The 23,667-nt window shown below is 70.4% G+C and overlaps 2 protein-coding genes across 3 annotated transcripts; both read right to left on the bottom strand.

Moving 5' to 3' along the window:
• Positions 1–898: 898 nt before the first annotated feature.
• Positions 899–9,552, bottom strand: LOC118256040 (actin filament-associated protein 1-like). Of its 2 annotated transcripts, none has more exons than XM_050715770.1 (17): positions 9,447–9,552; positions 5,271–5,399; positions 5,113–5,187; positions 4,921–4,997; positions 4,590–4,680; positions 4,260–4,495; positions 3,987–4,166; positions 3,203–3,286; positions 2,958–3,039; positions 2,639–2,859; positions 2,428–2,558; positions 2,208–2,319; positions 2,004–2,097; positions 1,741–1,869; positions 1,491–1,651; positions 1,243–1,353; positions 899–1,117 (listed from the first exon to the last, which is right to left on the bottom strand). In XM_050715770.1, exons 1-17 carry the CDS (start codon positions 9,460–9,462, stop codon positions 1,091–1,093), a joined length of 1,956 nt encoding a protein of 651 aa, XP_050571727.1. In that variant the 5' UTR covers positions 9,463–9,552; the 3' UTR covers positions 899–1,090. The 2 variants fall into 2 exon arrangements, with proteins under 2 accessions (XP_050571727.1, XP_050571726.1); XM_050715769.1 differs by having other exon boundaries at positions 2,004–2,100; positions 9,447–9,521.
• A 1,324-nt stretch (positions 9,553–10,876) lies between these two features.
• On the bottom strand, positions 10,877–20,499 carry DMTN (dematin actin binding protein). Its single transcript, XM_035562713.2, has 17 exons — positions 20,389–20,499; positions 15,036–15,093; positions 14,746–14,802; positions 14,233–14,307; positions 13,945–14,100; positions 13,791–13,835; positions 13,547–13,655; positions 13,347–13,403; positions 13,110–13,262; positions 12,893–13,002; positions 12,672–12,777; positions 12,482–12,546; positions 12,351–12,399; positions 11,567–11,574; positions 11,305–11,364; positions 11,132–11,212; positions 10,877–11,027 (listed from the first exon to the last, which is right to left on the bottom strand). The coding sequence occupies exons 3-17, from the start codon at positions 14,761–14,763 to the stop codon at positions 10,914–10,916; spliced, it is 1,206 nt and encodes a 401-aa protein (XP_035418606.1). The 5' UTR covers positions 14,764–14,802; positions 15,036–15,093; positions 20,389–20,499; the 3' UTR covers positions 10,877–10,913.
• Positions 20,500–23,667: the final 3,168 nt, after the last annotated feature.

Genomic DNA, 23,667 nt, shown 5'->3' with positions numbered 1-23,667 from the left:
GCAGGGTGGGGGTGGGGATGGAGCCCTGGGGTAGCCCCCCCGGGGCGCACCAGGATGGGGACAGCCCCCTGTGCACACCAAGATGGGGACAGTCCCCCCCAGACACCCATATACACATGGGGACAGCCCCCCCCATGCGCACCAGGATGGGGACAGCCCCCTGTGCACACCCATATACACTTGGGGACAGCCCCCCCCCCCGTGCACGCCAGGATGGGGACAGCCCCCCCGTTCACATCAGGATGGAGAGAGCCCCCCCTGCACACCCATTTACACATGGGGACAGCCCCCCCGTGCACGTCAGCATGAGGACAGCCCCCCCGTTCACATCAGGATGGAGAGAGCCCCCCCTGCACACCCGTATACACAAGGGGACAGCCCCCCCGTGCACACCCCACAGAGGTGGCACCCAGCCCTGCTGCGACACACTCATTTTTGCAGGGAGAGCAGCAGCAGGCCAGCCCTCTGGCACAGCCCGGCTCACCTCTTCCCGTGACACGGTCCGGGAGAAGCCAAGTTTTATGATTATTTAATCCTTTTTTTTTTTTTTTTTTTTAAATAAATAATAAAAAAATATGTTTCTATGATTAAAAACAAGCCACGACAAACACAGCTGCCTCCAAGCAGCCTGGCGCAGCTGCAGCCACTGAGCGGAGCCCTGGGCTCCTCCGGCCCCGCTGCGGGGTGAGGGGCGAGGACCCCCGAGCAGCCCCCCCCGTGCTCCGTGGCCCCCCCGTTGCTCAGTCCTGGGGTGCGTCCGTGCCCACCCGTGCGAGAGGGGGTCCCTGGGAGGGAACTGGGGGGGCCCCCGTTTGGACCAGGCCCACAGCAGAGGCTGCAACTGGGAAATCTGCGCCCCGAACGCACCGGCACCGGAGAGACTGCAACCCCACAGACGGAGAGTTTATGTTTGTGCGTATATATAAATCTATATAAAATATATCAAAAATGGGTAGGTGTACGTGCGGCGTCGATACTGGTGGCTAAAGAACTGGCTGGTCCTGCACGATCCACGTGCAGCACGACGTTGTGCTGGGAGGTGCCCGGCCCCGCAGCGAGGTCGGCGTGGCGGGGGCTGCCCCGGTGCCGGTCACTTCGCAGACTTCATCTCCCACTCCTGCGAGGTCCCGAAACGGGGGGGTTGGGGGGGGGGGGGGGTCAGCCCCAAGGCTGCTGGGCCCCCCCCGAAGGTCCCAGTGCTGTCTTTGTGCCCTCATCACCTTCACTCTGCCCGCCCCGTACCTTTCTCTGCTGCAGCACCTTTCCCTTCTCCACGACACCCGCGGAGGGCGAGCGCTTCAGGGCGCTCCTGGCGGACGCCGTGCGCCTCAAGAGCGGGGAGAGGAAGGAGCCCTGCTGGGAAAACCGAGCCGGGCGAGGTGAAAAGGCAGTGGCTGCTCCCCAGATCCCCCGCCGAGCAGTGCACGGAGCCCCTGCCCTCCCCAGAGACCGCCGCCGTGGCCCGGCCGTCCCCCCCGCGGTCCCCTCACCTCGGAGGCAGCCGAGCTGGCGGTGGCGGCGATGTGGCCCTTCAGGGACTTGCCGATGGCCAGCAGGTTCATCTCGGAGCCGGCCTTCAGCCTGCTCTTCCCGCGGCAAGCCCTCTCCAGCTGCCCCACCTTCTCCTCCAGCTTGGGGAAGGCTCTCCTCCCTGCGGGGACAGCGGGGCGCTGCCGGGCACGGGCACCCCGCGGCCCCACTTGGGGCCGGGCGCCCGAGCAGAGCCCCCCGGGGTCCTACCGATGAGGAAATCCAAACCATCCCGAGCCCCTTTCCTCTCGGGCAGCGTCAGGGTGCGCTGGGCCGGGGAGAAATCCCTGCGGCGGGGCTGCGGGCTGCCAGCCCTGCCCCGGCGAGCCGCCGCCGACGCTGCGGGAGGAAGGATGGAGGAAGCACGGCGCGGCACCAAGCTGTCCCAGCACCCCAAGGCCAGGGACCACGGAGGGCATTTGAAGCCAGCCGGGGCCAAATCCTGCTGCTTCCCCCATCCGAACCCTTCTCACCTGCCTGCGAGGGCACGGTGCTGCTGCAGGCACCGGCGGGCAGCGCGGACACGGGTCTCTTGCGCTGCCCTTGCACGGCTCGGTCCAAGCTCTGCTGCTGCAGAAGGAAGCCGAAGAAAAATTCATGGGCAAGGGGCCAGCGGGGGCCTGTCCCCCTCATCCTGACCCCACATCAGGAGTCCGAGGGCTCTAGGCAGAGGTTACCAGCCGGTGCAGCCGCTCCGTGTTGGAGTAGACGTGCTCGGGGGCCGGGGGCTGCCCGGAGGGGTCGTCCATGTAGGCGTTGGGGGTCGGGAAGCGGCGCAGCAGCAGCCCGCTGCAAGCAGGAGAGGGGGACCTTAATTCCCCCGACCCCCCCCAGGCGCAGCAGCAAGAGGGTTGGGGCCGGTCGTGCCCCGTGTCCAGCATCCCAGCATCTCCTCACCCCGCAGCAGGGGAGCTGCTGCCATCTCCCAGCCTGGGGGGCTCCGCCTGGGGGCTGTCAGTGGCCGGCTCCCGTCCTCCCCTGGCCCGCAGGGTTTTCAGCCAAGCCTCCCTCTCCTCCTCCGAACGGGTCTGGCGTGGGGCAGAGGGGCTGTGGGCAGGGGGGGCCCCCCTTTGCGGGAACCCTAGGGTGCCGAGGGGGGGCCGCTCACCTGCAGCAGGGCGAGCTCCCGGCCCCGCTGAGCGATGCGGATGCGGAGGGGCTGGGGGGAGCCGGCGGCGGCGGCCCCCGGGGTGACCTCGCAGCCGTCCAGCAGCAGGGCGCAGACGGGGCGCTGAGCACCCCCGGGCTCGGGGAACATGCGCAGGGCTCCCTGCCGCACCGCGCACCACAGCCGCTGCCAGCGCCCGCGCAGCCGCACCGCCAGGAACCCTGCGGGATCCCCGCCCCCCCCGCCCCCCCCCGCAAGGTCAGCAGCACGGTCCCGGGCCCCGCGGCGCTGCGTGGGGACACCCCCGGTGCCACCTCACCTCCTTTAGGGTCCTCTCCGGGGCTGCGGGCAGCCGCCTCCTGCTCCTCTTCCTCCTTCGAGCCGAGCCGGAGCGCGGCGGCCTGAGGATGGAGACGCGGAGAGCCCCATCCCGATGGGGTCGGAGCCCCCCCCATCCCCACCCTAAAACAGTACGGCCCCCCCATCCCCGGCACGTCCCGATGGGGACGGTGGGGTGGGATTTTGGGGCGTCTGCTGTTTCCCAGGGGAAAACAAGCAGCTCACCCTGCCGAGCCTGCTGGGGGGCGACGCTGGGGGGCTGTGGGCCGCCAGCCCGCTGGGGGAGTTGCTGCTGACCTCCTCGATCACCTGCCGGGGGGAGAGGGAGGGCGCTGCAGCCCCCTGCTCCTGCACCCGCACACGGGGATGCGACGGGAAACGGGGATGGGAAGGGAGCTGGGGGTGGGAGCTGGGGGTGGGATGGGAACTGGGGGTGGGAGCTGGGATGAGATGGGAGCTGGAGATGGGATGGGAAATGGGGATGGGATTGGGATGGGTCGGGAGCTGGGGATAGGAAATGGGGATGGGATGAGAACTGGGAATGGGATGGGATGGGAGAATGGGAACTGGGGATGGGAAGGGAGCTGGGGATGGGATGGGAAACGGGGATGGGATGGGAGCTGGGAATGAGACTGGAACTGGGAATGGGATGGGAGCTGGGGATTCGATGGGAAACGGGGATGGGATGGGAAATGGGGATGGGAGCTGGGGATGGGAGATGTGAATGGGATGGGAACTGGAGGTGGGATGGGAGCTGGAGATGGGACTGGAATTGGGAATGGGACAGGAGCTGGGAATGGGACAGGAGCTCGGGATGGGATGGGAACTGGGGATGGGACCAGGAACTGGGAATAGGATGGGAACCGGAGATGGGACAGGAACTGGGAACGGACACGACGCCCCCCACCCACCCCGTGAGCATCCCAGCAGGGCTGCGCCCCCGTTTCTCCACCCCCACCCCCCGCACCCTGCCCACGCAGAGCTCTGCCAGGCTGCAACACCTCCAAACCTTCCTCCAGTCCTCCGCCTGCTGCCGGCTCGGGAAGCCGATGACCAGCGCCTCGCCCGCCGGCCCCGTCACCTTCAGCGCGTGCGGCAGCTTCTTGCTGCCCGTGCCCTTGGAGGCGACGCGGCAGCCCCGCAGCTCCAGCTCCAGCGCCGGCTGCGGGTCGGCGGCACGCCTGAAACCCTGGGGGGGGCGGGGGGGGGGGGCGCACGGAGGGGTCGGCTACGGCACGGGGACCCCCTCCCTCTCTCCGTGCCCCCCCGTCCCGCCTCGCACCAGCAGCGCGTGCTCGCGGACGATGAAGAGCTGCTTGGCCCAGCGCCCCAGCCAGCGTTTCCTCCAGAGGAAGCCGCAGAGCTGAGCCTCGGGGCGGCCGGGGGGCTCGGCCCGGGGGGGGCCGGGGGCCGGTGGCCACCGCAGGTAGTGGGCACGGTCCTGGGCACGGTCCGGCACGCCGTCCTCCTCGTCCTCCCCGTACGACTCGTAGTGGCTGCTGTCGGTGTCGGCGCCGCCTGCGAGCCCAGGTAGGGGCCTCATCAGGGCGCTGGGTGCATGGGGCGGGGTGGGGTGGGGGGGACGGGGTGGGGGGGGGCGTCGGGTGCTCACCGGAGCCGCCGCGTCCGCCGGGGCCGAGGGGTTCGGCGTCTTCGTAGGAGTCGTCGGCCGGTGGGGATGGCGAGGCGCTCGGTGCCTTGCTCTGGGGAAAAGGAGGGTGCTGCGAGGGTGCTGCTTGGCCCCGGGGTGCCCACGGGACGGGTGGGTGCCCAAAAGATGGGCGGGTGCCCAAAAGATGGGCGGGGGGCTCGTGCTCTGCCCTCCCCGGACCTGCCCCCCAGCCCCGTACGAGCGAGGTTGCAGCGCGGGGACGACCCCCAGCTCCCCCTCTCCCCCCTGGAGACCCCCGCGCCCGCCCCCCCCCTTTGCTCCCCATCCGTACCCCACCGTGCGAGCTCTGGGTGCTGCCCGGGCGGCACTCGCATCCTCTCCCTCCCCTTGCATCCTGAGTCCTTGTTTCTGGGGGGGGGGGGGGGGGGGGAGGGACAGGATTACACGGGGGCGGCGAGGATCCGGGACCCCCAGCCGGGGCCGTGCAGGACGCAGGGGGACGTAGGGTGCGGGTCGGACTCACCCGAGTTGTCCCGGCCCTGGGGGGTCCCCGAGGAAGGCGAGAGGCAGCGCATGATCATGTACTCTGCATCCTCTGCTGCGGGGGGAGAGCCGAGTCACAGCCCCGCGCCCCTCCCCGGCCCCGTGCGCCCCCCGCGCCCCCCCCCCCCCAACGCTCACACGGGGGGCTCTGCAGCCGGCACAGGAGCTCGGCCACCGACTTCTTCTTGGCTTGGGCCGCGGCGCTGAGGCTCTCCCGGTCCAGGATGAGCAGGAAGGAGCGCAGGTCGGAGAGCAGCCTGTCCAGATCTGCAGGGGACGGGGACGGGGTTGGGGACGGGGACGTGCGGCCCCGCGGTGACAGAGGCAGCAGCGGTGGTGGTTACGTGCCCCGTGCCACCGGCTGCGCCCCCGCTCGGCACAATCCCCCTATTGATGGGCCCAGGGGAGGCCGGGGAGGGGGCCGGGAGCTGAAGGCCCCTCTGTGCGCGCACAGAGCGGGTTTGTTCCAGGTCGGGCGAGGGGAGAGCAGCGGCCGGGGGCTGGTCGTGCCCGGGGCCGTGCCAGCAGCGCTGCCCCGTGCCCCCCAGCCCAAGGCGCTGCCCCGAGGAAGAGGAGGAGGCTGCTGAAGGCTGCTCGGGGCGTGCCAAAAACGCCGAGCGCTCACCCGCTGCGCCCTCCGGGGCCGGGGAGGGCAGGGAGCAGCGGGATCAGTGCCGGGACCCCCCAGCCCGTGCCGGGGCGGTGGCACGGCACGGGACAAGGGGCTGCTTTGTGCCTCCTCGCCCCGGCTGGAGCGCAAGGAGAGGGACCCCCAGCCCCAAAGGATGCCCCCCGTCAGCTCTGCATCCCGCACCCCAAGCCCTCTGGCTGCAGATGCCCCCCCCCCCCCCCCCCCCGCCCCCCGCAGCCCCCCAGCTCCTCCCCGCCGTGCATCTGGAAGTGCTTTGCAGCCATCTCCTCCGGCCGCTCCGGGCTCCGCTCCCTGCTCCCAGCTGGGATAAAGCATCGCAGAGACGCTGTCGAAACCCACTGCAGCCTGGCGCGGGGCCTGCCCGGCCTCTCCCCCTGCCTCCCCGCTCAGCTCCGAGCCTCCCCCTCGCATCCTCCTGCGCTGGGACAACCCCAGGAGGCCGCAGCCGGCCGGGACCTTGCGCCCCCGCAGTGCCCCCCGGCACCCCCGTGCCCTGCATCCATCCCCGTGGCTCCGGACGGATGCGCTGCAGCCCCAAGGAGAGCAGCAGCCCCCCGGAGAAGGCAGGGGAAGGAGGCAGCCGGTCCCACGCGTGTTGTGAGGGATGTGGGAGAAGCCCCCCATGGAGGCACGGGCACGGGGAGCCCCGTCCTCCCCTCCTGGCCTCGCCCCCTGCCCCGGGAGCCCGGCGTCCCCAGGACACCGAGGCGCGCGCACGCCGTCCCTGCCCCGGGGGGAGAGGAAACATCTGGCAGGGCAGCGAGGCTGAGCAATGCCGGAGCTGGGCCCAAACATCTGGATTGCCCTGGAAACTGGGGATGGAAAAGCTGGGGGGGGGGGAACGGAGCTCGGAGCTCCCCGGGGTGCTGGGGGATGGAGGGGGGGGAGGCCGGGGCAGGGGCTGGCCGGAGGGCGAGGTGGGGAGCGCAGCGGGGCTGGGGAAGGGCCCCGTGCCCGGTGTGCCTGGCTCTTCCTCTCCCTCCCTTTCTCCTCTCCTCCGCCCAGGCCGAATTCCTCGGCAATGACATCTCCGTCCACTCGCTCCCCCGGCCTCCGTCCTCGTCCTCCACCCCCCTGACCTTCCTCTGCTCCCTCACACACCCCCCACCCCCCCCCACCCCCACCCCGGCCAGCCCCGGTGCCCCCGGGTTTCCGAGGGTGCCGTGCCCGGCGCTGCCGGTGCGCAGCGGGCACGGGGTGGCGGGGGCTGCCCTCGGTGGTGCCACCGTGCCAAACTCCAGCTCCCGGGGCCGAGGGAAGGCAGCCGAGATGCAAACCAGCTGCCTCGGCCTCCGGGGCGGGAGGAGAACGCCCCCCAAACGCAGAGCCGTCTCCTAGCGCAGCGCCCTGCGCCCGCTGGCATCCCCGAGGAGGAGGAGGAGGAGGAGGAGGAGGAAGGGTCACCCAAGGGATGCCACCCAGGGGATGGGGGCTGGACCCCCGGCGCGCACCCTACGAGGGGCCTGGGGTGATGCTGGGGGGGTTGAGGGGGGAGCAGCAGCCCCGGAGCACCCCAGGGAGCGTGGAGAGCTGCGGGCGGCTCCGGCCAAGCGCGGGACGGATGACTCAGAGGAGGCTGGAGGCGAGGCCGCCCTCAGCCTGGAGCTGCTCCCAGCCGCGGCGTGACCCCGTGCCGCGGGGGGGCTCGGGGACACGGCTCCAGGGTGTGGGGGGGGTGGGGGTTCCTCCTCCTCCCCCCCCCCCCCACCGCCGCTGCGCCCCCCACAGCGGGGGGGAAAGAAGCCCACCCTGCGGTGGGAGCACGGCGCAGCCTGGCCCGTTTGGGGGCCCCCCCGGCTCCTCGCCCCATCTGGGGGGCACCCCAATTCCCCACCCCACACACCCGCCCCGACTGTTGCTGCCCCGCAGACACCCCCTCGCCCCTTCCCTCCCCAGCACCCATCCCACGGCCCCAAGCACCATCTCCGTGCCCAGCACTTCCCCCCCTTCCCCACGCCCCCCCCCCCTTTCCCTGCGCACCCACCCCCTGCGCCCTCTCGCACACCACTTCGCAGGCACCCATCCCCTTGCTTCTCCCCCCCACACACACACACCCGGGGAACCCCCCACGCCCGGGGACCCCCCGACACACACCCGGGGACCCCCCCACACACACCCGGGGACCCCCCCACGCCCGCGGGCAGCCCCACGCCCTGCTGCACCCTTTTGGCACCCTGCACCCTGCTCCACCCCCGGGCAGGCTCATGCACAGCCTCTGCCCTCTCCGTTATCCCCTTTGCAAGCTCTCTCCCCCCCCAGCTTTGCACCCCCCCCCCCAGCTTTGCACCCCCCAGGTTCACACCCCCAGCTTGGCACCCCCCCAGTTTTGCACCCCCAGATTTGCACCCCCAGGTTTGCACCCCCAGGTCCGCACCCCCTGTTTTTGTACCCCCAGGTTTGCACTCCCCTGGCTTGCACCCCCCCGGCTTACACCCTCCAGGCTTGCACCCCCCCCCCCGGGTTGCACCCCGAAGGATCACACACCCCCGGTTTGCACCCCCCTGGTTTTGCATCCCCAGGTTCACACCCCCTAGTTTTGCACCCCCAGCTTTGCACCCTCCAGGCTTGCACCCCCCCCCCCGGCTTGCACCCCCCAGTTTTGCACAACCCCCCGGGTTCGCATCCCCTATTTTTGCACCCCCAGCTTTGCACCCCCCTGGGTTGCACCCCCAAGGATCGCTCCGCCCCCCCCCCAGTTCGCACCCCCGCCAGGTTGCACCCCCCCCCCCCCCCCCGTAGTTTTGCACCCTCCAGACTTGTTCCCCCCGGGGTTGCACCCCCAAGGTTCGCAACCCCCCGGGTTCGCACCCCCTACTTTTACATCCCCAGCTTTGCACCCTCCCGGGTTGCACCCCCCAAGATTTGCACCCCCAGGATTTGCACCCCCCAGGATTTGCACCCCCAAGATTTGCACCCCCAGGATTTGCACCCCCCAGGATTTGCACCCCCCAAGACCTGCACCCCCCAAGATTTGCACCCCCAGGATTTGCACCCCCCAGGATTTGCACCCCCAAGATTTGCACCCCCAGGATTTGCACCCCCCAGGATTTGCACCCCCCAAGACCTGCACCCCCCAAGATTTGCACCCCCCAAGATTTGCACCTCCAGGATTTGCACCCCCCAGGATTTGCACCCCCAAGATTTGCACCCCCCAGGATTTGCACCCCCAGGATTTGCACCCCCCAAGACTTGCACCCCCCAAGATTTGCACCCCCAAGATTTGCACCCCCCAAGATTTGCACCCCTAGGATTTGCACCCCCCAAGACTTGCACCCCCCAAGATTTGCACCCCCAGGATTTGCACCCCCCCAGGATTTGCACCCCCCAAGATTTACACCCCCAGGATTTGCACCCCCAAGATTTGCACCCCCCAGGATTTGCACCCCCAGGATTTACACCCCCAGGATTTGCACCCCCCAAGACTTGCACCCCCAGGATTTGCACCCCCAGGATTTGCACCCCCCAAGACCTGCACCCCCAGGATTTGCACCCCCAGGATTTGCACCCCCCAAGACTTGCACCCCCAGGATTTGCACCCCCAGGATTTGCACCCCCCAAGACTTGCACCCCCGGGATTTGCACCCCCAAGATTTGCACCCCCAGGATTTGCACCCCCAGGATTTGCACCCCCAGGATTTGCAAACCCCCCCCCCCCCCGGTACCTCTGTGCCGCGCCATGGTGCGCGCAGCGCTCACATCGCGCCGGGTGCCGGGGCAGCGCTGACCCGGCTCGGCTCGGCTCGGCCGGGCTCGGCTCGCACCCGCCCCGGGGGCCCCCAGCGCAGCCGGGCAGGGCGGAGGAGGGGAGGGGGTGGGGGGGGGGGAAGGCGGGGAAGGGCCCCCCCCCCCCCCCTCCCCCCCGGCCTCCCGGAGCACCACCGCCGCCTGCAGGGCCGGGAAGCAAAGCGGCGGGGACGCGGGGGGAGTGAAGCCGGGTCACCTTTAATCGGAAGCCAGACAAAAAAAAAACAACCAAACCTCGCACCGGCACGGGGGGGGGGGCCGCCCCCCCCCCCCCCGGGGGCAGAAAATCCCGGATTTGGCTGCGGTTGGGGGTGTGCCGGGGGGGGGGGGGGGGGCGGTGAAAGGCAGCGAGGGGCCGGCGCGCTTCGCGATTTCCCCCCCGACATTTTACATTCGTTACATCCCGACGGGGGCTGGCGGCTGGAGACGGGGATGGGGGGGCGTGGGGGGGGGCCGGGGGGGGGGGGGGGGGAGCTCTGCCCTGCCCGGGGCTCAGCACCCAGCGCGCTCCGTGCCGAGGGGGGGTGCAGCACCCCGGGGTGCTGGCCTTTGTCCCAGAGCACCGCCTGGGTGGCCCGGTGCAGCACCCCCAGTGCCCTGCTGCAACCCCCCCATTTCACACACACACCCCCATTTCACACCCCCCCCCCATTTCACACCCCCCCCCCCCCCCCCACTGCGTCCCTCCATTGCACCGCCCCATTTCGTCCCCCCTTGCACCCCCCCCCCCCCCGCCCCCCGCAGGGCATCTGCGCTCACAAACACACAACCCAAGCTCAGGAGCTGCCCCCCCCCAGCCCTGCTGAGCCCCCCCCCCCCCTCTGCCAGCCCATCTTTTCAGACCCCCCCCCCAATTTTTCCCCCATCCATGCCCCCCCCAGCTGGGTGCCAGCCCTGCCTCGCAGGGTGCCGGGCGGGTTTTGGCAGTGTCCGAGTGGTCACCGTGCATGAGGGGGGGGGACCAGGGTGAGAAGGGGGGGGGTTAAAATGAGCTGGGGGGGGGGACACCCCCACCACGAGCGCGGGGTCTGGCAGTGAGCCGCATCCTGGGGGGGCGAGGATGGGGGGCACGGGGGGGGGGGGGGGCGCTGAGCCCAGGGAGGGGGGCGGCAGAGCCAGGGGAGGGAGATGGGGCCCCCCCGGAGCTTTCCCCCCCCCCCCCCGCAGAACCGTGCCCCCAGCCCCATCAGCTCACTGCAAGCCGGGCACCGCGGGGGCTGCCAGGGTTGGGGGGGGGGGGGGGGGGTCAGGGCTGAGCCCCCAGCCCCCTTTTCCTGCAAAAGGGGGGATGGTTTTTTTTTTTTTGGGGGGGGGGGGGGGTGTAATAAAAACCGGCTGGGAGCCCTAAAGCGGAGAGAGGGCGCGACGCGGGCCGGGGGGGGGGCTCAGAAGAGGAAGGCCTTCTTCTTCAGCTCGTTGCGCTTCCACAGGGCCAGCTTGCCGAACTCCTCGGGGGGCATCTCGAAGACCCGCAGGAAATCCTCGGGGGAGAGGTGCCGCTGCGGGATGGGGGGGGGGGTCAGGGGGTGCCCAGACCCCCCCCCCCCACACACACACACCCTGTCTGCCCCCCCCCCCCAACATGTCCAGGCTCAGCCCCTACCTCCAGCCTGGTCCTGTCGACGCCGGGCGGCAGCTTCACGCGGCCTCTGTTGGTCACCATCAGCATCTCGTAGGGGTAGATCTGGGGGGGGGGGGGGGGGGAAAAGGCTGTGAGACCCCCCCCCTCCCACGGCCTCGTGCCCCCCCCCCCCCCCCAGCGCCCAGCCCCCTCACCTTCTGCTCCAGCATGCTGGGCAGGGAGTTGCCTCTGTCCATGCGCCCGCGCTGGCCGTTCTGCGGGGACGAAGCCAGCACCATCATCATCCTCACCCCCCACCCCCCCCGAATGGGCACCAGCCCAGCTGCCCCCCCCCACGTCCATCCCCCCCCCCCCCCCCCCCAGCCCCTCGGAGGTGTCCCCAGCGTCCCCCCCCCCCCCCCGCTGTACATCACCCTCTCGCTGGCTCTGGGCGCTGGCAGCCGGGTGGGCGCTCACCTGCACGCCTGCGGAAGAGAGGAGCGGGGCTCAGCACCCCCCCGTCTGCCCCCCCCCCCAGGTGACAACGAGTCCCCCCACGGGTGGCTTCCCAGCCTCTGCTGAGTGCAGTGGCCCCCTTGTCCCCGGGGATGTCCCCAGGGACGTCCCCCCCCATCCCCAGGAACGTCCCCAGGGATGTCCCCCCCCGTCCCCAGGGATGTACCCCGGTCCCCAAAGACGTCCCCTTGTCCCCAGGGATGTCCCCCGTCCCCAGGGATGTCCCCCCCATCCCCAGGGATGTACCCCGGTCCCCAAAGACGTCCCCTTGTCCCCAGGGATGTCCCCCCCCCCATCCCCAGAGATGTGCCCCCATCCCCAATGATGTCCCCCTGTCCCCAGGGGTGTCCCCTCATCCCCAGGGGTGTCCCCTCTGTCCCCAGAGATGTGCCCCCATCCCCAGGGATGTTCCCCCTTCATCCCCAGGAATGTCCCCCTCTGTCCCCAGGGATGTCCCTCTTCATCCCCAGGGATGTCCCCCCATCCCCAAGGGATGTCCCCCCCAGTCCCCAGGGGTGTCCCCCCCCCGTCCCCAGGGACGTCCCCTCATTCCCAGAGATGTGCCCCCATCCCCAGGGATGTCCCCCCGCTGTCTCCAGGTCTGTCCCTCCGTCCCCAGAGATGTCACCCCTTCATCCCCAGGAATGTCCCCCCCCGTCCCCAGGGATGTCCCCCTTCATCCCCAGGGGTGTCCCCCCCCCCCCCCCCCCCCCCAGTCCCCAGGGGTGCCCCCCCAGGCGCTCACCCGGACTCCCCTTCTCGCTGCTCGCCGAGCTGAACTCCGCCGACTGCAGCTGGCAGGGGACACAAGGGGACAGCGTCAGAGGGGTGCCACCGCCCGGCCCCCTCCCGCGGGGAGCCCCCCCGCCCACTCACCCGGGTCAGGGTGCTGCGGCCGGAGGCGGGCAGCGAGGAGCTCTTGTAGCTGCCCATGTGCAGCGCTGCAAGAGAGCAGGAGGTGGTCAGGGGTGGGGGTGCTGGGAGGGTGCTGGGAGGGTGCTGGGAGGGTGCTGGGAAGGGAAAGGGACGGGGACAGAGCCTCTGGGTGCCGCTGTGCCCCACGTACACGTGTGGAAGGGCGTCCGGTCCGGCAGCGAGCGGGTTTTTCTCCGGATGGGGAGCGATTTCTCCATCTCCTCCTTCAGGATCAGCTTCCCCAGGTTGGAGGTGACCTGGGGGAGAAGGGACGCGGGGAGGTGGTGGTGGGGGGGGGGGGGGTCAGGGCTGGCACGTCCGCAGACCCTCCCCCGCAAACCCCCCCAGAACCCAGCCCCGGTCTCCCCTCACCTTGCTCAGCTCCTGCTTCTGGAGCTCCCGCAGGTTCTTCATCTCCTCCGTCAGGTCCTCCTCTTCCTCCTCCCCTCTCTTGGAGGCCATCCGCCTCCTCCACTCCGTCTCTGGGGGGAAAGAGGGGGATTTTCGCCCAGCCCCATCCCCGCCACCCCCTGGGGGGTCTCTGGGGGGGGGGGGGGTTGGGGATAAACCATCCCACCCCAGCACCTACCCACGACGGCCAGGGAGGGGGGGCACGGCCAGTAGTCGGTCTCGATTTTGGCAGGCTGGTTGGGGTCCGGGGGCTGCGCCGCGGGGAACTTGGACGATTCGATGATCAAATCCTCTATGAGGTGCTTCCCGTGGTGGGGGCCGGAATGGGGCTCTGCGGGGCACACGGGGGGTGGGGGGGTGAGACAACACCCCCGGGGGGGGGGTCCCGGTGCCGCGGGATGGGCGCCCCGCTCACCTTTCTGCCGGTAGATCGGGGGCTTCTTGTAGATGTTGAGCTCCGTCGTGTCGGTCTCTGCACGGGGAAGGGAAAGGTCAGCGCCCCGGGAAGGTCCTCGCCCATCCCCGTCTGCCCAGTTCCCCCAGTGGGGGGGGGGGCGGTGGGGTGCAGCGGGGCTGGGGGGGGGGCAGTGGGGGGGGGCGCTGAGCGGTGCGTACCGGGCCTGTGGAAGTGCTGGACGCCGCTGCGGGGCGTGCTGGCGGCCTGGCGAGGGGGGGGCTGCGGGGTGCTGCTGGGGGTCCGGCTCTCCAGCCACTCCCGGATGGCCTGGGGGGGGACGTGGGGGGGGTGGGGGGGCAAAACGGGTCGGGGGGGGTGGGCGAGGGGCTCGGCGTCGCCCCCCTCCCCGTGCGTGCGTTGTCGTTGTCCCCCCCCCCCCGTGCGCATGTCCCCGGTGCTCACCTCGGGGGACGGAGGAGGAGAGATGGATTTGGGAGACAGGGAGCGCTGCAGGGGGCAAGAAGGGGGGGTTATTCCCGCAGCCCGGGACCCCCAAACATCCCGGGGGGGGGGGGGGGGGGCGGCTTTCACCCGGGGGGGGGGGGGGCACCCTCACCTCCCGGCTGCGGGGCAGCTCCACGTGCTCCATGAGCGAGTAGGTGAAGTGGGGCTCGTAGATCATCAGGTCGGGGCGCTCGATGTCCAGGATCGCCTTGTCCTTGGGGATGGCAGCCAGGTCCTTGTAGCCCAGGACCTCGTTGTCCATTTTGGCCTGGAAGGGAGGGGGGGGGGGGAAAAAAAAAAAAAAAAAAAGCCTCGTTTTTGGGTACGGAAGGGGAATGGGGTGGGGGGGGGGGGGACTGGGGGCATTTCCCAGCAGAGCGTGGAGGGAGCCAGCTCTTACCACGATGCTGGAGGGCGATCCCGGGACGCTGGAGCCGCGCGAGGAGCAGACGCTCCCAGGGGAGGTCAGCGGTTGCTGGAAGGAAGGGATTTGGGATTTGGGATTTGGGATTTGGGATTTTTGGGATTTCGGACCTGGGATTTGGGATTTCGGACCTGGGATTTGGGATTTGGGCAAACCTGGGCACGGGGAGGGCTCCGGGTTGTACCAGGGGCATGGCACAAGGGCGCGGGGACACCCCCCCCCAAAAAAGGGGAGACACCCCCGGGGATGGGGCATTCCTGGCCGGGCCCTGGGGGTCTCCTCGCCTCCAACCTGCAGGTTTAGGGCTTGGGGACCCTCGGGAGGGGACGGTGACACGTTGCCACTAGATGGTGCTGCCAGGCTGGGAGGAGGAGGAGGAGGCAGGCAGGGGAGGAAGGCTGCCCCAGGGCCCTGTGCCGAGGTGTCCTCGGGGGGGGGGTCCCCAAAAGCCGGCACCCCCCAGCCCCCTGCCCACGACCCCCCCCTTACCTTCTGCAGTCTTTCCATTCAGCTGCGCGCCGGAGGGGCCGGGTCAGTCACAGGGTCCTGCGGGGGGGAGGGCAGAGCAGAAATTTTGGGGACCCCCACTCCCCCCCCCACGGTGGGCACGCAGCACCCCGGGGCGAGGTGCCCGTGGGCAGCGGGGCCGTGCCACCCTCCCCGGGGGGGGAGGGGGGGGGGGGGGTACACGAAGGGCTCCGGGTCTGTCCTGGGGCAGAGGGGAGGTGCTGGGGGGGGGGGGGCGGGGGGGGGGGGGGGGGCACAGGACCCCCACTCACCTCTGTGGCTCCGCATCCCTCTGGGTGCCAACGCGGGGCTGGGGCTCGGGTGCTGCCTCTGCAAGGGCGACGGGGCGGTGAGCGGGGAAGGGACCCGGGCTCTCCGCTCGCGGGATCGAACCCTGGCGCTGGGCTCTCCAAGAAAATCCACGGGCACTTCCCCCAGCTCCTGCCCCGAGGGACAGCATCCAACCAACCCACCCCCCCCACCCCCACCGAGGGACCCAGACGGGGCTCGTAGTAGGGTGACAGCGGCGCAGCTCCCAGCCCCGGCACCCCGACACCCTGGCACCCCGGCACACCGGCACCCCAACACCCCGACACCCCGGCACCCCGGCACCCCGACACCCCGGCACCCCGACACCCTGGCACCCCGACACCCCGGCACCCCGACACCCCGGCACCCCGGCACCCTGGCACCCCGACACCCCGGCACCCCGGCACCCCGACACCCTGGCACCCCGACACCCCAACACCCCGACACCCCGGCACCCCGGCACCCCGACACCCCGGCACCCCGGCACCCCAACACCCCGGCACCCCGACACCCCGACACCCCGGCACCCCGACACCCCGGCACCCCGGCACCCTGACACCCCGGCACCCCGACACCCCGGCACCCCGACACCCTGGCACCCTGACACCCCGGCACCCCGACACCCCGGCACCCCAACACCCCGACACCCCGGCACCCCAACACCCCGGCACCCCGGCACCCCGGCACCCTGACACCCCGGCACCCCGACACCCCGGCACCCCAACACCCCGGCACCCCAACACCCCGACACCCCGGCACCCCAACACCCCGGCACCCCGGCACCCCGGCACCCTGACACCCCGGCACCCCGACACCCCGGCACCCCGACACCCTGGCACCCTGACACCCCGGCACCCCGACACCGTGCCAAGCGGCTGCCTTGCACCCAGCGTGGCCGCTGCCCCGCGGCTGGGCGGCTGCTGACGAGGGCTGGCAAGCGGAGCAGGGGTAATGAGGGGCTTTTGTCCCCCAGCGGCCTCGAGAAGGCTCCAGCAGCGGCAGCGGGACGGGCGCTGCGCTCAGCCCCTGCCCGCAGCCCCCCGGCTGGAAAAGCCCCGAAGGGCCGGCGCGAGCCCTGGCTCGGCTTTAAACCCCGCAAAGCCCCCAGACAAAGGAGAAAATTCCCCGTTTTTTTTGCCTCCAAACTTCTCCTTTCAGAGGGGAGAGCACCTGGAAAAAAACCTCGTGCTGGCCGGGCTCCGGGCTGCGGCAGCAGCGCTCAGCCGAGCCCCAAAGTCCCCAAATCCCCCCCTGGGGCAGCCCGTGCATGGGGCTGGGGGGGTGCCAACCACCTCCAGACCGCCCCCCCCCCCCCCCAAGGACCCCAGCCCCATGGTTCAGGGCTCAGCAGAAGCAGGGATGGGGGAAACGTGACGACACCCTGCGCATCCTCCAGCTCCTTGGGGGGGGGGGGGGGGGCTGTCGAGCTGCCATAAAGGGGCTTCGGAGCCTCCCCACAAGCCTCTTTGGAGGTCACCCCATTACAACCAGCCCCCCCCCCCCCCCCCCCCCCAAAATTTCAGCACCGGTGGGACCCGACCCGCCCGCACCCAGCCCAGCGCCTCGGCGGCTCTCCGGGGGCTCGGGACCCCGGTGCCGGAGGCACCCCCGGAGCGAGGCCGGGCATGGCACAAGGCGGCTTTGTGCTGGCGAGCGGCGGCCGCCCCGCGCACCCGTGAGCTCACACTTTCCATCCTCCGAGCCAGGGCGGGTTCGTTCCTCCGGCACGGCCCCCCCCCCCCCCACCCCCCCCAAAACCCCCCCAACCCCGGCCCCGCGTGGACCCCGAGGGTGTCGCGGGCAAGAGGAGGGGAACCGTGGGGGGGGCGGCGGGAGCTGCTGGGGAGGACGAGGAGGCCGGAGGCGAGCAGATGGATGAGCCAGCAGATAGCAGGAGGCAGAGGAAGGGTGGGTGCGGGGTGGATGCGGATGCTGGGGAGGAAGGAAAACAAGCCCGAGCGAGGGGATGGGGAGAGACGCAGCCAGCGAGGCGGCTGAGGGTGCTGGGGCTGTGTGGGATCAGCCCGCCCCCCCCCCCCCCCCCGGATGAAGGGACGTGGGGGACACCTTATCTGCTGCGGGCAGGGAGGGAGCCACCGCCCCGGCTCTCCCCACGGCAACCTCCCGTCTCCCCGGCAGGTCCCTGAGATAAGGCCGGCACGGGGACGGTGCCTCTGGGGGATTTTGGTGGCCAACAGCCAGGAACGGGGCGCGGGGTGGGGGGGGGGGGTGGGGGGGGGGGGATGCGCCGAGCCCCCTGTGGGCACCCGGGGCGAGCGGGAAGAGGAAGAGAGAGGCTGGACGGACGGACAGACGGATGGACGGACGGACGGACCGTGTGCAGGAGGAGGCTTGCAGGGGTGTGGGCCGCCCCCCCCCCCGAAGCGGCACCCAGCCCAGGGGCTGCGGGGGGGCTGCTGCTGCGGCGTGGAGAGGTCGGCTCCCGGCCCCCCCCCCCCCCCCCCCGAGGAAATCCGGATTTGACTTTTCACAGCCGCCAAAGCCATCAGCGCGCGGGGCCCGGGCGAAGGGCCAGGCTGCACGCTCCCCCCCCCAGCCTCCCCGAACCAGGGGTGGGGGGAGCAATGAGGGACCCCCAGCCTTCCTCCCTTCTCCCTCCTCCTCCTCCTCTCCTCATTTTCCTTCCCTTCCCACGGCGCAGGGCGCGGGCACCCTGCATTTTCCACGCTGCCATGGCCAAGGCTCGCAGCCAGCGGCACGGAGTGGGGGGGGGGGCACCCGGTGGGGTCACAAGTTCCCCGAACAGACGGTTCCTGGGAACGGCTCCGGCACTTCCCAGCCCAGCCCAGCCTCCTCCTCCTCCTCCTCCTCCTCCTCCTCCTCCTCCCCTGCTCGCAAACAACCAGCACACGGCGAGGCACCGAGCATCCTCCCCGCGCCGGTGGCAACTCGATCGCCGCCCGGGCAGGGAGCGCACGGGGCGCGTGCCACCGGTGTCCGGTTCCTCCTTCGTCCTGCTTCTCGCCCTTTCTGTCCCCGCCGGGGCATCGCCCGCGAGCGGGGAGCTGTTTATCGGCAGCCCGGCGCTGCCGTGCCGCTTCGCCCTGCCCGTCAGGTTGCGAGCTGCAGCTGGCACCCGGGGTTTTTCCATCCCCGGCGTGGCCACGGGTGCTGCGCCCTCCGTGCCTCGGTTTCCCTGGGTGGCGGCGGGGGGGGGGGGTGACAAGCCGCCTGCCCCATCCAGGAGACGAAAGGGGCATCCCCACCTCCTCCCACCCCGCAATTCCTCCCTGATCTGGGCCAAACCAGCGGCTCTCCTGCCTCCAAACCTCGCCGACCCGCTCCAAAATCCCAAACCAGCCGCCAGTTTTTTAATCCGGGATGCGCGGCACCTGCCCAAACGCCCCCAAACCCTTGGGTTTTTGGGGTCTGGCTATAGGGATCTTGCCCCCCCCGCCCCACAGGGCTCCGATGGCCACGCTGCAGCCCGCTGTGGGCAGAGGCTCACGTGGCACGTAATCTGGGATTAAAATGGGATTAGCCTGCTCATCCCGCACGCGGAGGGGCCGCCGGGGACCCAGCGGGGCCTGGGCTCACAGCGTGGCTCAGGAGATGCCCACGGGCCCCCAGTGAACCCCCAAATCTCCCAGCACCGTGGGACACCCTGCACCGGGTGCCCTGTGTCCCTGGGGACCCCGAGGCCACCGCAGCTTGGCACCTGCCCGGGATGATGCCGGGGGCTTCCCGGGGCCGAGCTGGCAGCTGGTGGCCCCGGTTTTACCGGGCTTAGCCCTGCCTGACCACCGGCCCCGCACGCCCACGGCCCCCCCAGCGGGGTTGGGGTGCCCCAAACAGGAGCCACCGTGGGGCCGGGGGGGGTGCCAAAATCTCAGGGTGCGCCCCAAGACCACCACAAGACCCCAAATGCCACGGTGGGGAGCATCAGCCCCATCACATCCAGCACCCCTGGGAGCAGGGTATGAGTTGCCCCCCCCCCCCCCAGAATACAGCGCTGAGACCCCTCAAACTCACTCCACTGGTGGGGCTGGGAGCGTCCAGGCTCCTCCTCCCTCGGGGGACACGGTGCCAATGCCGCTGTCCCCAGGGAGGGACGGGGACGTCCCCTGTCCCCAAACCCCTTCTATGGTGATGTTCTGGGGGGGAGGAGGGGGCCATGGGATGAATCAGGTGCAGGTGCACCCTGGGGAGAGCCGCCCCCCCCGGGGAGGGGTATTCCCCCCGTGAGCCCGCGTCCCCGTGTCACCACCCTCCCGTCCCCACGGGCCCCCTGGCAAGGGCAGCTCTGCCCCAAACACGCATGGGGACACGGGGCAGGGCTGCAGCCCCCCCGGAGAAGGGGGGGGGGGGGGGGACAAAATATGGGGCTGCCCTCACCCCACAGGGACCCCCCTCAGCGTGGGGGGGGGGGGGGGTGTCCCAGGAGGGCGAGCGGGGAGAGCAACAGCACGGGAACAGCGATGGGAAAACCACGGGCGGTGGCCACTGACCCCGCTCAACGCAGCCCCCACCCCCCCCCCCCACCCCCCCCCAGGCAGAGGGTCCCTACCCGCATCTCCTCCTCCCCTCTCCCCACGGCTGGGGGGGACCACTCACCTAGGGCTGGGGCCACCTCATGCCTCCCGGGGGGGGGGGGTGGGGGGGGTGGGGACCCCCCGGCCTCCTCCTCCGCTCGCCGGGGCCGAGGCACGGCGCTGGGGCTCGCATCCGAGAGCCCGCGAGCGGCCGCCGCTTATCGGGCAGCCCAGGCGGCGACCGAGCAGCCCCCGGCGCGCTGATAACGGGAGCTCGGCACCGGGGTGGGTGCGTGGGTGGGTGGTGGGGGGGGTGGGGGGTGGGCACCCGACGCCGCTCCCCACCTCTGCTGCTGGCTCAGTCCCTTTCGGAACAAGAGGAGAATTAGCCGGCATCATGACGAAGCACTTATTGGCGCTCGCTCGCGCGCCCGACGCTTCCCCGGCACAAAGAGGGAGGAAAGCGCAGAGGAACCTGGCGTGCGCGGCCCCGCTCGCCGGCAGGAGCAAGCTGGGGGGCCCCGGGACCCCCCCCCCCCGGTGCAAAGCAGCACCCCCAGCCAAAAGGTTTTGCCCCCACCCCCTCCCCGATCCCGGCTCTGAGCACCCCGCGGCGCAGTGGGTGGTGCGTCAGGATCGTACCTGCGGATCCTGCCCCCCAAACCTTGGGGGGGGCCCCAAGGGTGGCACCTCCCCCCCCCCCCCCCCCCCCCTTAATTGGAGGCGAACCTCTTGGAAACACAGCTCCGGCGCCGAGGGTGCTCAGCAGAGCCCTGGGAGGTGCTGAGCACCTGCCAAAAATCAAACCCTGACCTCCACGGACCTGCCCCTGGTGCCTCCAAGGGGAGCCCAGCGCCGGGGCAGAGCCGCTCCCCTCCGCACCCCAATTCCCAGGGGGCACCGTCCAGCCCCCGGCCCTGGCGCTGAGCGGTGGGGCTGGCCCAGCGCCGCAGGGTGTGCCGGGGCAGGGCAGGGAGGCCGCGGCCTCCTCCTGTCCTCCAGCAGGGAGATTTTGGGGGGAGAACCCAGCCGCGGGGCGCAGGAGCGGTGCCGCGGCGCAGGAGCCCCGGCGGCTACTCCCGGCTGTGTGTGGGAGAGAGCTGCCTGGAGACGGGGCCTCCGCTGCTGGGTCCGCTCCCCGCAGGCACGCACGGCGCTGTTCGCTGCCTCAGTTTCCCTCCTGGCTCCCGAGAGGCCCGGCTGGATGAGCTCACGGGGGGATGGATGCGCGCACGGGGGGGAGGGGGGGCAGGGGGATGCGCGCACCGGGCTGCGTGCAGGGGGCTGCGCGCAGGGGGGAGCATGCATGCACCCTCAGTGCCAAGGCCAGCATAATTTGGAGGCCGAATCCTCGCGGTCCCAGCCCCAGGACGCCGACGTGCCCCATCCTGGAGGTCCCCCCCGGGGCCGTGCCCATCGCTAGCCGAGGCCGCGGCCGCCCCCCCGGTGCTAACCCAGTTTCTCAAGCATGAAGACGGCGCAGCGGCTGCTCGGCGCCTGCCTCCGGCACCCGGGCAGCAGCCTCGGCACCCGATCCGGCTGCGGCTCCTGCGGCAGCACGCCCAGCACCCATGGGTGCTGGGGGGGGGGGGGGGGGGGGAGCGGGTTGATAATGCCCCTTCCCTGCACCCAGGCACCGCGCACCCACCGAAAACCACGCGCGGCCACGCACCGGAGAGCCCCCCCACGGGGTCACCCCGCGGTGCCCTTCAACGCCGGCTCTGCAGGGGGCTGGGGTGGGATTAAGGGATGGAGGCGGGGGGGGGGGGGGGGTCACGGGGGCAGGAGGAGAGCAGGGCCCTACCTTCAAGGGAGCCCACGGCCCGCCGCAGGCAGGTTCGCCCGTCCGCCGGGAGCCATGCCTGCGCCGAGCATCCCCTCCCTGCGCCGCACGGCGCGTTGCTACAGCGACCGCCTCCCGCCGCAGCCCGCCGGAGCCGAGCGATGGAGAGGAGGATGTGCAGGAGCCGCCTTCGGCCTCGCGGGAGCCGGGCTGGCGAGGAGGATGCTCCCCCCGTGCCCCTCCGTGGGGTGGCCACCCCGTGCCCCCCAGCCCAAGCCTTGCTCCCGCGGGTTGGGGTTGGAGAGGGGCACCCCTGGGTGCTCAGCGCCACGGGATGCTGGCGGGGCCGGGGTGGCAGCAGGCTGGGTGTGGCGTGTCCCGTGTCCCCCCCGTCCCCAGCGGGTGCCCCCAGTTCCCCCATCACCCCCTGGCCGAGCCCTGGGGAGAGCAAAGGCTTGGGAAAGGCAGGGCGCGTGGGCCGGGGGCTGGCGAGACATCCTCCAGTGCACTTTCTCCACCTCCGCTCCCCCGCCCCGGGTCTCACCTCAAAAAACAAGAAAGAAACGCAGTGTGGGGTTTTTCTTCCCCGGCCATAATTAAAAAGGACTCACCCTTCCGAGCCCTTTCTATCCCGGGAGGTCGAGAAGAAAGAGAGGGGAGGAAGGGGAAAAACCCTGAAAGAAAGGAGAGGAAGGGCTTGGGAAGGAGAGGAGAAGGGGAGAAAAAGGGACGGGGAAAAAATTAAAAGCGGAGATTACACAAAGGGAACTCCTCTACCTTTGAAGCTTTGGCTAAATTGGGGAGGGGGCGGCGGGGGCAGGGAGGGTACAGACAGATCGGCCCCTTTCTCAAAGCCCTCTCCTTTCAAGAATGTCTCGAATTCCTGCGGAAACAAGGAGCCGCGGCTGTGGGGCCGAAGGAAACGGGAGGGGAAAAAAAAAATTAAACCGGCCGCTCGGCTAATTCCTGCCCGCCACACCTGGGCAGGCAGCGCCGGGCGCATTGTTCGGCCCTAATTGCTGGGTGTTGCATTTCTCTCCCGCTTTAAAGCTTCATTTAACTCAAACTGTTATAATTTTCTCCCCGCTCCCCCCCCAACCCCCCAGCTCCAGGCCGTGCCCCCCTCCATGCCCGCATTACGCTCGCGGGGCTTTGTAGCGGCCAGGGGGGAGACGTGGTTAAGGGATTACATCCTCCCCGCCGGCCGGCCGGGGCATTGTGAGAGGCAAAAGTAATTACGGGGAGGGGGGCACGGCACGGGCTGGGGGCCGTGGGGGGACAGACAGCCCCAGAATTGGGCACCGCGTCAAGGCGATGCTGCCCCGGCCGTCGGGGTGCGGGGAATGGGGACACGGGGACGTGCCAGCTGCCATCGTGGTGCTCCGCGGGGACACGCGGGCTGTCCCCAAGCATCGTGGTGTGCACCCCAAGGTGGCTCAGGGCACGGAGAGCTGGGTGCCCCCCTGCCAACGGGAGCAAAGCCCCTGCCCGTGCCGGGGTCACGCTGGAAGGAAAACTCACCGAGGCCGGGTCCGTCTAGACGCTGCTTTTATTTGCCTCGGGGCTTCCTCCTTTACACAAATGAACTCCAAAGTCTAAGCGTTTAGGCCTAAAACCGACTCAAAGGAAACAGCAGAGCTCGTAAAGCGCACAACCGATAATACCAAAAAATAAATCTAAAAGTGTTTTCTGCCTGTGGCCTCGCAGGCACCTACGCACGTCCCTGTGCCGCCGGCACACCCCGGTGCCACCGCGGTGGCCAGGAGAGGGGCACGGAGCTCCCCCTGCAATAAATAACACCGAGACCTCAGGGCCACGGGGTACAAGTGCTGGCCCCCGGGTCTGCGTGCCCGACACCCCTCCCAGAGCTTCTCGGGGCAGACGGACGGACCGGCACGCTGCAGGAGCCCCGGTCACCACGGTCACCTCGCAGGGTGACAGCCGGGTCACAGCCCGGGGCTGCGGGTGGCCTCGGCATCCCGCCGGCAGCAGGACGGGGTCGCAGACGTGGCCAGGGTCTCGGTGGCACGGGGAGAAGTCTCCAAAGGGGGGGGGGGCAGCCACCCCAGCCACCAAGGGCGATGGGCAGAGGCACGGGGTGGTGAATTTGGGGTGCCATGGGGTGCTGCGGGGGGCCACCGTACCCACAGCCCTCCACCCTATCCGTGCCACCCAAGTGTAAAAAAAGAGCATCTTTAAAGCAAAAATAAAGAGAACCAGGGAGAAAACAGTGCTGGCGGGGGGGGGGGGGGGCAAGGAGAAGGGGCAAAGTCTGTGCTGGAGGCCAGGAGGAGGAGGAGGAGGAGGGCGGCAGGGGCG

This window comes from Cygnus atratus, chromosome 27 (assembly GCF_013377495.2).
Source record: "Cygnus atratus isolate AKBS03 ecotype Queensland, Australia chromosome 27, CAtr_DNAZoo_HiC_assembly, whole genome shotgun sequence".
NCBI classification, from domain to species: domain Eukaryota; kingdom Metazoa; phylum Chordata; class Aves; order Anseriformes; family Anatidae; genus Cygnus; species Cygnus atratus.
Note: the sequence above shows the minus strand (reverse complement) of the source record. Positions and strands in the feature narration are given on the sequence as shown.

Bases quoted from the DNA above. Each gene is read 5' to 3' on its own strand.
- LOC118256040 (XM_050715769.1), bottom strand. The intron at 3,287-3,986 runs GTTTGGAGGTGT...TCCCCCCGGCAG, and splicing joins AGGCGGAGGACTGGAGGAAG to GTGATCGAGGAGGTCAGCAG. The intron at 2,559-2,638 runs GTGAGCGGCCCC...GCCCCACGCCAG, and splicing joins GGGAGCTCGCCCTGCTGCAG to ACCCGTTCGGAGGAGGAGAG.
- DMTN (XM_035562713.2), bottom strand. The intron at 13,656-13,790 runs GTGAGCACCGGG...GTCCCCCCCCAG, and splicing joins CTCCTCCTCCGTCCCCCGAG to GCCATCCGGGAGTGGCTGGA. The intron at 13,003-13,109 runs GTAGGTGCTGGG...CTTTCCCCCCAG, and splicing joins CCCCTCCCTGGCCGTCGTGG to AGACGGAGTGGAGGAGGCGG.